Here is a 14,637-nt window from a genome sequence, read left to right as displayed (position 1 = left end):
AAAACATTTGTATCCGTTCCAATCTGGACTCCCGTGTACAACAACTTGGGAGCTTCTATCATGTACCCTCAACTCAGGTTTCTATGAATACCCTTCAGGTTGTTTAGCCTGGTGGTGGGAACAGAATATTTGAAGAAGCAAGGGGACCACATACACACTCAACTCTTGCCATCCTGGCTGCTTATAAAGGTCAGGTCAGGGTTATCTAGCTGGACAATAGAATATTAATGCCTCTTTGAAAGCAGGTCTTGTTCTAAAGGAAACCTTAGTGTAATCTTTTCTTTAAAAGTTAGCTACACAACCATCTGATTTAAATAATCGCCGCCTCATTTCTAACATTCCATTCCTAGGACACTGACTTGTTATGGCAATCTAGTTAGAAATTTTCTTGGATGAAACTAATCGTTGATCTCTTTCAGACTGGTTTTCAACATGTCTCTGGAACAGAAACTGTTTGCTGACCTCTGGAGCATCCATCAGGAGACACATAGGGGGATGGACTGCAAGAAGATCAAACCTATCCATTCTTAAGGAAACCAGCCCTGAGTGCTCACTGGAAGAACAGAAGCTGAGCCTCCAATACTTTGGCCACCTTATGAGAAGAGAAGACTCCCTGGAAAAAACCCTGATGTTGGGAAAGATGGAGGGCACAAGGAGAAGGGGACGACAGAGGATGAGATGGTTGGATAGTGTTCTCGAAGCTACCAGCATGAGTTTGACCAAACTGTGGGAGGCAGTGGAAGACAGGAGTGCCTGGCGTGCTCTGGTCCATGGGGTCACGGAGAGTCAGACACAATTAAACAACAACAAAGTTAGAAGAGAACCCAAGGTTCAGTCCAACCCACTGCAATGTAGGAATCTCAAGAAAAGCATCCATGACAGATGGCAATCCAATTTCTGCTTTAAAACCTCCAAGGAAGAAGAGTCCACCATCTTTTGAGGATGTGCATACCACTGTCAAACATCTCTTCCTGTCAAAAAGTTTTTCATGATGCTTAGTCAGAATCTCCTCTCTCGTAACTTGAAGCCATTGGTTAAGGCCCTACCCTCCGAAGCAGGAGAAAACAAGCTTGTTCCATCTTCCATGTGACAACACTTTAGATATTTGAGGATGTCTTTCATATCTCCTCTCAATCTTCTTCTTTCCAGGAGGAACCCAGTACTCCAGGTGCGGTCTGTTCCAAGGTAGAATAGAGGGGTACTTTGACAAGACTGTTGATGTAGCCTAGAGCAGCATTAGCTTTTTTGCTGCTTCATCACACTGTTGACTCATGTTAAGCTTGTGGTGTACTAAACCCCTTCTTTCCCCCCCCTTTTTGAAGATGCGGATAACATTTGCCCACCTCCAGTCTGCAGGGACCTCACCTGTTCTCCAAGAATTCTCAATGATTAGATAGACACTCTGAAGGCCCTGGAGATCTGAATTCATTTAAAGTAGATAAGTGTTCCCTTACCACCTCTTCTCCAATCTTGGGCTGTGGCTCCCTCCTTGCATTGTTTATTCTATTATTACCAGGTTAGGCACTGTTTTCCTTTTCAATGATGACAGAGCAAAATAGGTGTTGAGCAGTTCTGCTTTCTCTCTGGTACCCAGTAGCTTTTCTCCATCTTCCCTACACAAAGGGCCAACTACTTGCATGTTCTTTCTCTTGCTTCAAACATAACCAAAGATACCTTCTTCATTACACGCAACTGCCCGCTTATGTGGGGAGCACCCTCTAAACAAATGTTGCAATCTGAAAGGCTTCTGGCTGCACACTAGGGGAAAAACAGTTCCTTTAAGTACTTAAGCAACAATCAGCCCAGTTTAGAGGGGTCTTGGCAGAATATGGGGAAGCCAGCACCCATCCACATACCCCAAAATTCCTAGACACTCCAGACCAGAGGATATGACCTTGCCCAACAACTCTGGCACCAAAACACCCCTCCTTGGGAGCCTTCATCCTCTCTATTGTAAGAGCAAGCAGCTCCAGGACAGGGCAACACTGCTTTAAAAACAGATATCTTGAGAAGGGAAAGAATCAGCAGGAGGTAATAATACTAATACCAATACTAATTTATTACTTGTACCCTGCCCATCTGACTGGGCTGCCGCAGCCATTCTAAGTGGCTTCCAATAGAATACAAAACAAAAAACAAAAACCACAATGAAACACCAGACATTAAAAGTTTCCCTATACAGGGCTGCCTTCAGATGTCTATGAAAAGTTCTACAATTCTTTATCTCTTTGACATCTCAGGGAAGGTCATTCCACAGGGTTGATGCCACTACCAAGAAGGCCCTCAGCCTGGTTCCCTGTAACCTCACTTCTTGCAATGAGGGAACCACCAGAAGGTCCTTGGAACTGGTCCTCAGTGTCTGGGCTGAATCAGGTAAGCTAATTTTTATAAGGCATCAGTAGGCATCAACATGCTGATGAGGCAATGTCTGACTCAGAGGAACCTGACCTAAAGGAATGTTCCAGGGTTTATCTTGTCAGCACCTCACCTCTGGATGTCCTGTCTCAGATTATGTAAGGCTGGACTTACTGACTCACCTTAACTGATCATGGTCTCATCATTCAAAATATGAGTGCTCAGGAGTCTACTTGTTCCCTAGGATCCCAACCCAAAGAAAGTTGTGACAGTTTCTCATTCACCAAATATATGGCAGGCCTACAGAGAATATACAAGCTGGCTAGTACATTCTTTTTCTAGTACTCATTTTGGGGGGGGGGGTAGGTAATGGAGTAAGATTTATGAAATGAATTCAAAACATATGAAAAATTATCTTGACTTAGGCACCAATTATGATGAATATACAACTGAGAAACATGAAACTCAGATTTAGGTAGGAACTTCAGAAATGAAAGCTTCATAGTGCTTGATGGGATGACTCTTTGCAAGTGCTTAGGATAAAGTCCAAGACTGCAACCCAGGATAGTTATCAGTGCCCATAAGGGCTGCTGTCTCAACTCATCCTTAGACTTTCCCATTGCCAACATCAAGTCTGATCCTTTTGGCTCTGAAACAGTGTGTGGAATGCAACTTATGGTGAAATTCTGAAATCTGTTTCCTATGAGATAAGCATCTCAGTTTCAGCCAGCTGCCTGAATATTGACCTATGTCTTGCTTGACAGATCCCCAGAAACAGCTTCCATGAGAAACTAACAATTATGTGTTCAACATTAAATGCTACAAAGCTAAAACTTAATTAGTAGAACACATAGTTATTAAAGCAATGAATTTCTTATTCTCAAGTATGCCTGTGTTGTTTTAGATTGTTCATAAATATATGTGGGTCTCCCATTTGCTACTAATAAATGAAAGTTGATGCCACAATATTTGCCTTGTATACATCAAAATTATTGACTTATTTTTACCCAGTAGTATGACTCTTGTGTTCTAACTGTATCATATATTTTCCGTTGCTTACTCATATTCTAAAGAAGACAGAGTGCCAACATTATAGGATTGCAGTGTGTGCTATTCCATTAGTAAAGCAATTCATTATGCCAACTGTTGCATCACCAAGAAGATGAGAAGTGAAAATGAAATTAAAAGAAGCTACAGAAAACCCTTCTTAGCTATCTTGGATTTTGTTTGCCATACAATGTTAAATCAAAATAGGAAAAAAAACACACACATCCACTGTATGTCACAGAGAAACACACTGCATCACAAAAATATACCCCCCTCCCCAACCATTATAGGCCAATTGCTACTTTAAGCAATTCAACTCTATAAGCTTGGCCACATCGTATAAGCCTTCTGCTTCCTGTAACATCTGCACAGTAAACCAGAAAAGAACTGCTAAAGCATAATGCATCACTTAGGAGACTTATTACATCAGCTAAGTGCATCTTCAGCACATTTCAATTAACATTCAGTCCTTCTATTTCTTCTAATATATCAGTTTTATTGCTAAATTTCACAGCAAGAGTTAACATTCAAACAGCTTTTTTGCAATACAGGTATGGAAAAACCATCAGGACTTATATACTATGCTCTAGAAAACACCAGAAACTGATTAACATTTATGCCATACTTTTGCCACCATGCTGATGTTTACATTGAGGTAAAATGGAAAAAAGGAAGAATTTCCCACACTAAGCAGCTGGTAGTAGCTGCTATACATGTCTATAGTTGACACTTAGGCTTGTAAATAAATTTAATATATTTGTTACATACTTGGACAAAATACACCCCTAACTGCCATACAAATGTATTTTTTTAAAGTCTATCATTTTTGTCAATAGAATATCTCAGAAAGGTCAGTTATTTGCTACAAGTTGCTTCCAGTATTTTTTCCGTGTTGCTCCTTATGAATTACTGCTTTGTTTTCTTTCTTTCATTCATTTTTTAAAAAATACCTGTTAGAACTGTTCTTAAGCTCTGTGCAAGAAAGCCATTGCTCATTAGTCTTTCATCCAACAAACATCTCATAAAGCATCTGCATAAAGTAAACTGCACTATCAAATATACTATGTTCACCTCCACAATCATCACCATTCTAAAACAATCAGAAACTTACATACGAAACCCGTACTCGACGCCGGTGTGCCAACCCACAGCACTGCATGAAGAGGACAGCAGAAAACACTCAGTATATGGTCTCACCAAGCTTCAGACTGTCTTGTCATTTCCTCTGAGACACTGTCCATTCCTCTTTACTCTCCAGCCCCAGAAAAAGAGAATAGGCAGAAAAATCATTCAGCCAAGCAATGTTGTTAAAAGTGCCCTTGCGACTGATGAAATTGTGTGTGTGTGTGTGTGTGTGTGTGTGTGTGTGTGTTTCCTTTAAGTAAATCAATCCCTTCTGTTTCAGCTGAATATATAATTACCAAATGTCTGTGTTCTCATCCCTATGCTACTATAATGCATCTCTACTGAGATGAATTATTTCCTACTTGAAGATTTTATATTACCTGTTCTGAACTTTAAAAATAATCTCAAATAGAAGAATCTTATTTCTGTGACTAGTGAAATACCCTTTTTGTGTTTGATTTCTTTGTGCTGCCGTGGCTGCTGCTGCTGCTGCTGCTGCTGCTGCTGTTATTATAGGCTTCTTCCCAATACACAAACTAGCAAGAGCATCCTTGATTCAATGCTTCCTCTGGTCCACAATGGACATATCTGATCTGTTGTTTATTCCCCACCTCCAAGCTTGAAAAATGACTGAGTCTAGACTTTAATTCTCTCTGGATTCTTTGGACTACAGAACCACCGCACAAATTGTCAGAAGCTTTGTCTTGCAGTACGTGTTTCACATGAATTTCAAGCAGAGGTTTTTTTTACTGGCTACAATACCTGACTGGCTTAGAAGCTGCAGTTGCACAGTGTTTTCTTCCTGTTGACACTGACATAAGATTTTACAATAACAGTAAAAGGTAAGCACAAATTTAGTTTTGATGCACCTTTAAAACAACCAAGAACAGTACCGGAGATAAGTATTTTTCTATGGTTGTAACCTTTTGCAATGTTTAACATTATTTATTTATTTTTATTGCTGTGAGTTGCATCACTGTGAATGATTATTAGCCAGCACCTTTGACAAAGCAATGCTAAGCTTCATCAGAGAATGAGGATGGTCCCTTTTATGAGAAAGTTGTATTTGGGGAGGTAGATGCCATGCAAAGGGGGTCACAGCTCTGAATTTACAGAGGCAGAGAAGGGTGAGAAGTATAGCTGAAGTTAGCTAAATGGGGATACGTACTTGGGGGAGGGAGGGAAGCAGAAGTATTTCTAAGGATCCACTGTCTGCTTATAGGAGTGCATTCACGTCCATTATGGTATATACACACACACAAAAATTTTATAAAAACACTCTACCCCAGTCCTGCACTGCCACATCCAAAGGAAATTAAGGCCTGTAGTGCAGATGTGCCCAAATGATTTCTTCATGTTCATGGGAAGATATTTCTTTAGTTAGGAGTGGGATAGTACTTCAGTAAAGGAAAAACTGAACTGCTGTAACTGACCTAAAATGTGCAATGGACTGCACTCCTGTGCAGCAAGGCCAGGTCCCCCCTTGAGGGAGGGTGCAGCAGCTGCCTCAAGTGGTGGAAGACCCTGAGGTGGTGACCCCATGGGCACCCTACCTGCCCCTGCCCCTGGCATCAACATCAATTTCCAATAAGATCTTTGGAGCATGCAAGATCTTGCTGGATATCGGTACTGCTTCTCAGCCAGTGCCAGAGGCAGCACTTCCTGTTTCACCTCAAGCAGCAGCTCAGCCATGAACAGAAGACTCACAGGATAATCTTTGTAAGGAAATAGAGGCTTTACAGCAAGGTTTTAGGAGGACCTTATAAAGCAATCCTGAAGCAGAGCTTGGAAGCTGTTCCGGAAAAAACAAGAGGCATGTTTGCTATATGGGATAAAGATGTACATAAGCCTAGCTGCCAAGCACCCACTGAATAATTACTGGTTATTGAGAAGTTGCATGAGAACAATGAGGAGTTGACAGAATCAAGAGACTTTGTCCATTCAGGCCAGCAGTAAGGGGAAGGGGAAGGAAAAGCAACAGGAAAAGTTGAAGCAAGAGACAATCAGAGCTGGGGAACCTGTGGCCCTCTAAATACTGCTGTGCTACAACTCCTATCATATAACCACTGGCATTGTTGGATGATGGGTGTTGTCCTGTATAACGGAAGTGTAGATCCAACAATATCTGGTGAGCCGCATGTTCTCCAGACCTGGCCTATAGTAATGGAAGGAGGAGGTTTATTTACCACAATTGTATACCCTGAAAACCTCAAGTTCCACCACTGAGAATAATACAGAAACTGTGAATTATGGGTGCAAAACAGACTGGCAAATCAGTTTGATATCACAGCCTGTGTAAATGACAGGGGTGATGACAGAAAGGACACTGACAACTGGCTTGAGGAGATCAGCTCTGTTGGTCAGGCAGAATATGTTGGGCGTGGCTAACCTATAGATTTCCAGATGTTGTTGTACTCTCAACTCTGACCAGTCCAAGCTTGCATGGATAATTGTCAGGGATGATGAGAGTTGTAGACAACCTACAGCTGGAGGCACACAGGTCATCCACCCCTGTCTTAGATAAAGTATTGTGATGGGCTTTAAATCTACAGATTGGACCTGAGTTAGACTGGTCCAAGAACATGTTCAGAAGCAGCAAAATGAAGAAAGAAGGGATCTTTCCACAATGTCCCACAGAGAAGACAATTCAATGGGAACTCCTTTTCTCCCTGGAAATTTGCCTTGAAAGAAACACTATATTCACTGAATTCTACTCAGCACCAACACACAGAAATGGAAGTGAAATGTGCACTTGTGATGAAGATGTTTTGGAACTGGGTGTTTTGATTGCATCCCTGTGCAGAGGCATACTTAGGCGCCCTTGGCAAGCAGCTGTATTAGCACTTGGAGGAGAGACCATGGACCAGAAACTCAATAGGTTTGCTTTTCATTGCCTTTCATGCTCTGCCAGTGACTTCCTCCTGGGTTGGGTTGGTTTGGGTCAGGTCTGCTCTGCCTTTCCTCCTCCTCCATCATTCCGTTGGTCTATCTGTTTGCCTTGCTGCCTCCCTTTCTCCCTGTTTGCTGTTTTCCCTTCTGTCTCCTTCCTCCCCTTTACCTCCTCCTGCAACTCTCATCTGCTCTCTCCATTTTTCTTCCATCTGAGCCCTGCTTTGCACTCACCTGACTGTGGAGGAGCCCCCACAGGGCTGTTGTGATGGCCTATGCCAGTGACTGGATTCCTTCACTGAGAAGCCCAGAGGAGCCTACATGTCCTACTCAGCCACCCAGAGCAGTGGAGTGGCGGCCTGGGGAGTGCAGTGTACATGGGCAGGTGGACAGGCAGGCTCCTAGCCACTCCAAGTCCTCCTGGGCCTGGGCCCTTGGTCAGGGCCAACCTGGCAACTCCTAGGTATACCCTTGTCCCTGTAGCAGGAGATTGGGGTGCCTTACAATTTTGGGCTGCCAAGTTTTTGTTCCTTGAATTACTCTGAGACTGATAAGAAATAAACTGGGACTGTGAAGAGACTGTTATCATCATGTGTAGAGAAGTGTATGTTTGGGTATAGGACAAGGGGTAAAGAATCAAACATTGTGCTTTTCTTACTAGTACTGAAAATCTTCACTGGAGACCATTTTTGGCTTGGGCAAACATTTGCTGGTGATGGCGAAACCCCTTTTTAAAATGTGCATACCTACCTAACCATGAGCCTGAGCTTTTAATTTTTAACATGTCCAACTGTTCTTTAAGCTATCTCAGCATGGCATTCAAGCTTTTTCTGACAGGAGGAACAATGTATGTTTATAAGTTTCAAAGTGTAGCAAGAGCTCTTGACAAAAGAAAGTTACTGTTTCTTAGTAACTGTTGGTCCCTTGAAAGGACAATACATTGGCAGAGGTGGCGAGGAAGGGGTTGTTTTCAGAAGTACCTCGCAAGGATGTACATATGAGAAAGAAACAGCACTTTTGAAATGTCAAATGGTTAGAAGCAGAGAGAGGGGGAGATTTTCTATATGAAGTTAGCCTTGGAGGGATTGATTAAGCAGCTCTCTCAGGATCCACTTCCTACTTGTAGGAGTGCACTTGCCTTCACTATGCTTTAATTTAAAATACATATATAGAAGCAAATAAAAGTGACAAAGATAAAAGTTTCCCAAGTTCTTTCACCTGAAAAAGAATAAAACCCTGGAGCACTATATCTGCAACTCAATTGTCAGGAAAACATTGTTGATATAAGTGTGTTTGAAAACAGGAAACATAACTTAATATATTTATTAGCATTAATGTTATAAAATCTGAATTATTGTCAACATATTTATTGAGGACTATAATGCATAGATGAATAATTATTACCCTTCAAAAATGGAATATTTTCAAGGGTGAGCATCACAGAATCCCCTAAAAGGTTACTCAAAATGTCAGTAGCTAACTCCAAATATAAAGTATTACAAAAGTGAGCTATGTGAGCTGGCTCATTCTCATCCCAGGACTGTTGCTAGCCAGACACTGAATCAGCTGATCAAATGACTGTCTGGAACTGATGAAATGTATTCACAAAGCTTAATGCCAGCACACTAAGGACACCACAGTTTTGAATGCCTAGTTATCTTCTCTAATGGCCTTCTGTATTGTGAATGAGAAGAGCAGTGTACTAATAATGGAGGAACTCAAACAGAAAGAAGATGGCCTCCAAGTACTTGGGTTCATTTCCTGCAAATGTTTAATTCATTCATCTCCCCCCTGCCCACTTGGTCGGGCTCCAGGAAGTTCAGACACAGCATAAAGTTTTTTGAGAATCTGCACTGCTTATACTGCAGGAAATTACAATATGTTCAGTGTTTTATTAAGCCCCACTTTTCTCACAGAGACTTAAAGTGGCTTACAGATAAAATGTGTCTGCCGTAAATAAACACTTTGAAAACTTGCTGATAGTGTATCAAACTCATTTCCCTTTTTACATCTTTGTTTCTTCCCAGATGCTATTACCTGTTCTTTTGGCTACTGTCTAAGAACCTTTAGAAAAGCTCCTGTAGGCAGCATAGAGTAGAGTTAGTACATATCTTTAATCTTAACTGAGCCAACACTTTTGGCATAAGGCTTTTCACTGAGCAACTGGGAGTGGGAAGGGTGGAAGAAAGAGAGACAGAGAAAAAACATTCATTCATTCAATATACCACCCTTCATCTAATGATCACAATGTGGTTTCCAGCATAAAAACTAGTGATGTGAGGTGAGAATATTCTCCGGAGAATATTCTTAAGAATATTCTCTGCTAGAAAATTCTGTGGAGAATATTCTCCACAAATTGTGAACTCTAATGTAAGAATCAGTTTTAAAACCCACATTTAAAAGATCTACTAAATAATAAGTCAAGCTGTGATATTGCCAGTGTAAGTAATGAATAATCTCAAAATATCAGCAAGTGCACCAAACGATACACAAGATATTTTGGCAGAGCTGGCAGCATATCATGCTAAGGAAATTTTTTTTTAGCAAGTCATATGCATTGAAGTCAGCTGAAAAAGTGAATGCAGCGGTTTGGTGGAAGGAAACATGCTTTGGTTCAAAGCATAGCAGAGTGGCTGTGGACATTTAAAATATGCCACCACCAACAGCTGCAACAGAACGTAGCTTCAGTACTTATGGACTTACTCATTCAGCAAAAAGGAATAGGCTTACTGTAGACAGAGCAGGAAAGCTTACCTATGTAGCTCATAACTTAAAACGCCTAGAAGAGAAGAAAACACAGCTTCTAACAAGCTCATTGAATTTTACACAACCATCAACTTCGTTCTATGATCTCGCAGATGATCAGTGTGGAACTGAAAGCTCTGTTACCAGTGGAGACAAAGATGGTGACTTATCCTCTTATGATATTTGAGGAGTCAATATAAATTTATAAACATTTGAGACTTGTTATTTAAAGCTTATTTTTTAAAAATAAATTTCTTTCTTGTGACAATTTATCAGTTATAATATAAATATGTTGTGCATTGCCTTACTTGTCTAAGCAGATAGTAATTTGCATTTCTGATGTTATGTATATTACTGATTATTTGTGTTTTATTTTCTGGAAATAATAGCATTTATTTTAAACTTTATATTGATTTTATTGGTGTTGCACTGAAAATACTATACCATGTAGATATACTTATTAAAGAACGTACTCATGTAGCAGATTTTCAATGCATTAAAATGAGTATTCTCCTATTTTAAATGAAAATTCTCTAATATTCTCATTAATTCTCATTAATCAGGAATATTCACGAATAGTCTCCAAAAGATTATTCTCAAGAATTTAACTTCACTATTTAAAACACAAAAAATACATAGTATAACAGCAAACAAAACAATATGCCCCCCCTCCAATTTGAAAGGCCGTAGATTGTTTAACGGTGGCAATATATAGAGGGGGGAAACAAAAGATCCCATCCTTTCACTTCCTTCTTTAAGCCCTGAAAGAAGAGCAGAGGATTTGTAGTGAAGTTAATGGAAAGCTGGAATTCAGAAGTTTAATCTGAATATAAATCAAGACTTTCAGCAATTTTCAAGTGGTTCACTGGGGGTTTTTTAGGGGGGGAGTTGTTTGGGAACCATTACAAGGTAGCATAATTTCAAGTGAAGCATTGTGGGGAACATAGTAGTTCACTGGACCACCAATACTGAACCATCTCTTTCAACAGACAGTGCTAAGATAAAAATAGTATTTGCTTCTTAAAAAGCATACACTACCTATTACTGTAAAAGTTAATATGGAATATTTATATATTAAGATCCATACACTAAAAGAGAAAAGTATACAGTAGCACTCTCACAGTTTGCTCATGGGCCATGGGATGGAAATTATTATGTTTTGGCCACTAGATGGCAAAGCTGACCACAGAACTGACACACCTCTACATCTTACTTCTGAAAAGTTTTTTATTGTGCACACACACAAAGAAACAAATATTCTAGGCTTCCCTGCTGACTGAAATCCTCCTCAACTATTCAAATCACTTGGTGAAATCTAAAAGATGCCTCTTACTTATAAACCTAATAAAATATCACCAATATCATTTCATCTCAACAACCACAAAGTTAACTTTAAAATCCACAGTTGGGTAATATCATTTTTAGAACCAACTCGAAAGTCACAAAAGGCGTGTCAAGCTTTTGAGTTCTCCAGAAGTCTTCATCTTCTGGAGGCAAGAATTACACAAGGCAGACGGCGGTGAAAGATCAAAACACAAAAAGAAAAGAATCACCTGGATCTGGTAGCCAAGAGTTCTGTTTGTAGGCTCTGTTTCAATAAACTCAATAAACTGATCATCTAGAGGAACCATGAACAACTAGAAAATACCTGGAGGGATGATAACTATTTCCCCTAATCTCAGATAATGTTATCTAGGAGACTGTGTGTGAAGATACTATTATTATTCAGCCCAGTATACCTGAAGGAGTGCCTCTACCTCCATCGCTCAGCCCGTACACTGAGTTCCTCCTCTGAGGATCTTCTGCTGGTACCCTCATTGCGAGAAGTGATTACAGGGAACCAGGCAGAGGGCCTTTTCGGTAGTGGTGCCCTCCCTGTGGAATGCTCTCCCTTCAGATGTCAAGGAGATAAATAATTGCACAACTTTTATAAGACACCTGAAGGCAGCCCTGTATCGGGAGGTTTTTAATGTTTGATGTTTTTATGTTTATGTTTTATGTGCTGTAAGCTGCTCAGAGTGGCTGGGGAAATCCAGCCAGATGGATGGGGTATAAATAATAAAATTTTATTATTATGAAGAGAAACTTCAGTATGGAGACAAAAAGCAGGGAGAGCTAGGTTTGGACTCTGTGAGCGCCTTAGGATGTCACCTGTCTTCTTATAAATCTGATGTGGGAGCAGTGGGCTTTGGCTGTTTGGTGGAGTGCTTTAAAAGCTGTTCCTTCATTTGTGACCTGTTTCCAAAGGAAACCAAATCTCAGTAAGTTTTGCCCCTCAGAGAAGTGGGATGAATATAACACCCTGTGAATCTGTTAAAGTGTGAAAAGTTCACAATAAAAGGAGGAAGCTGAAGAATAAGTATTTCTGATCCTTTACGAAAATGACATGTAAACATGAAATTTATTTAGTTAATTATCTTTATTCAACTTCTTGCCATGAGATGGCAGCAGACTTCAGCTGTAATTATTACATGCTGCAGACTTAAAATGAACCCTTGGAAAGCCCTTCTGGGTCTATTATCTTGAAAGTTGTGAGGGCTGGGAAATTTCCTTTTTAGGTCAGCATCTTCCTCCATACACTCCCTGTTTCCTTAGAATGATAAATAATTTTGGTGGGATAAAGAAATGACCACACGCAAATGTTAAGCAGGACAGAGGGCATTGACTGCTAAAACCTATTTAATGATAAATAGAAAATTAGCATTAGTCAGAGACAGGCAGAATTCCAAATGAAATTACTCTAAACCAAACTTTTACTAATTTTTCCCAGACCAGCAATCTTTAGTTCATTGGGCTAACTAGGATGTCATTTTATACTGTACTATTATTAGTTAACTTGAAATCAATATTCTCTATTACACTAGCTACCATAAGTGGCACTTTTCACATAACAGCCCTCAGCACGCCATAGCAACAGGAAGAGTCTGAAGTAAAATGGCCTGGTTTCTATAGTAACTGTCTCTCTGACCATCTGTAATCAAATGGGATCATAGGCAGGGAAACTAAAATGAGCAATTCTGCACATTTTAAAACTATCTGTATATAAAAACTTCTCAAAGTTTTGTAGCTTTGCTCCAGCATTATTACTTATTTCTTAACATAATTAAGAACTATCACATATTAAACAATAATAAATGAAGCAATGCAAATGCATTCTCTGTCACAAGTAAGTGACAGAAGCCATGGCTGCTGAGAGAAAAGGGAAGCTGGTTAAGGCAGGGTGGAGAATACATTCCCCTTAATAGCAAAAAACATGCTAGTCAAAGAACACATTCACAGGACATGCAAGTGGAGCTGAATTTCCTGCCACAATCAATCTCTCCTGATTTTTACCCTACTGCTGTTTTCTGCACGTTTCATTTCTGATGACAGATTTGTGCGCATTTATTCGTTTTCTGTGATGTAATAAACTACACTGAACTCCTGTCATGTGATAACATACATCAAACCTGAAAAAGATCAGATGAGTGAGGTAAGGTGTTTAGGCGCTGAAATAGTGTTGCAATAATATCTTTAAACATTTTACCTATTAAGCTGTTTACTGCTTGTGACCCAATATCCCCAAGGTTCGAATTCAGACCTTGTCAGGGGACTGCCATCGGAACAGGGGAGGGAGGGAGGGGGGCCATTGGGATACAGGGAGCCTCAGAAAATCCTGAGGAACAGTTCCTCTTCCAGGGGTGGGGAAGGCCACACCACCAGTGGAGGAGAGGGGAAAGGGCTCAAGGATGCTGCTGAGAGCCCCAGCACCTCACCTTGCCAGGCTGGCCAGGAGGGACAGACGCCTCTTCCGTCGCCCAGCTTGCGCAGAGGGGTAAAACGCAAGGAAGGGAGGTGGAGGCTTGGGGTGCTGAAGTTCTTATGTTGGGGGAGAAGCCAGAAGGGGCCACTCCCGGATTCTGCAAGTGACTAAGATGGACATGGAATTTGTAGTTCTGCACTGTAAATAGTTTGCACAATAAAACTTGTAAAAGACAGGTTGGAGTCCTGCCTGGTTACTCACGAGCAACCACCAGCAGCATCTGACAGATCTGATAGGTTATTAGGATGTTTCCCACATGCCTTTCTCTGAATGTACCCACTTTTGCAGGTTAGACTGATGGCAAGTAGAGAAAAGGCCTTTCTGTGGTGGCGTCTCAGCCTGTTGAGATTCACTTGCCATCAAATGAGTTTTGGAGCCATATCAAACCAGTCCGTGCTTTTAATTTAAACTTACACAATTTTTTTATTGTTACTGAATGTTAATGTCATGCCAAATTCAATACACATTTAAGTAGCAAGAAAAGCCAACAGCTACATTTGACTTCAAAAGACAAAACTTTCAAAACATGAGGAGATTAGTGAAAAGGAAGCGAAAAGGCAAAAGGGTCACATTTCTGCAAAGGTACTTAGGAATTGTTCAGAACCACAATAATGGAAACTCAGCTAGAACGTACAGTATACCATAGGTCAGGAAAAGGATCACCAAGGATGCCA

At 40.5% G+C, this 14,637-nt stretch overlaps 1 protein-coding gene across 5 annotated transcripts in view; it reads right to left on the bottom strand.

Annotated features, from left to right (window-relative positions):
- Nucleotides 1–14,637, bottom strand: part of CACNB2 (calcium voltage-gated channel auxiliary subunit beta 2) — a 140,437-nt gene that overhangs the window by 99,648 nt on the left and 26,152 nt on the right. Inside the window, exon 1 of one of the 5 annotated variants that reach the window (XM_081163217.1) lies at nt 4,514–4,663. The exons of 3 other annotated variants lie outside the window; for them this stretch is intronic. In XM_081163217.1, the coding sequence (XP_081019343.1) occupies nt 4,514–4,561 (48 nt within the window). In that variant the 5' untranslated portion in view covers nt 4,562–4,663. Of the gene's footprint in view, nt 1–4,513; nt 4,664–14,637 lie in introns of those variants that run through there. One more of the 5 variants, XM_081163220.1, reaches the window with a different exon arrangement.

This window comes from Podarcis bocagei (genome assembly GCF_964188305.1).
Source record: "Podarcis bocagei genome assembly, chromosome: 12".
NCBI classification, from domain to species: Eukaryota; Metazoa; Chordata; class Lepidosauria; order Squamata; family Lacertidae; genus Podarcis; species Podarcis bocagei.
Note: the sequence above shows the minus strand (reverse complement) of the source record. Positions and strands in the feature narration are given on the sequence as shown.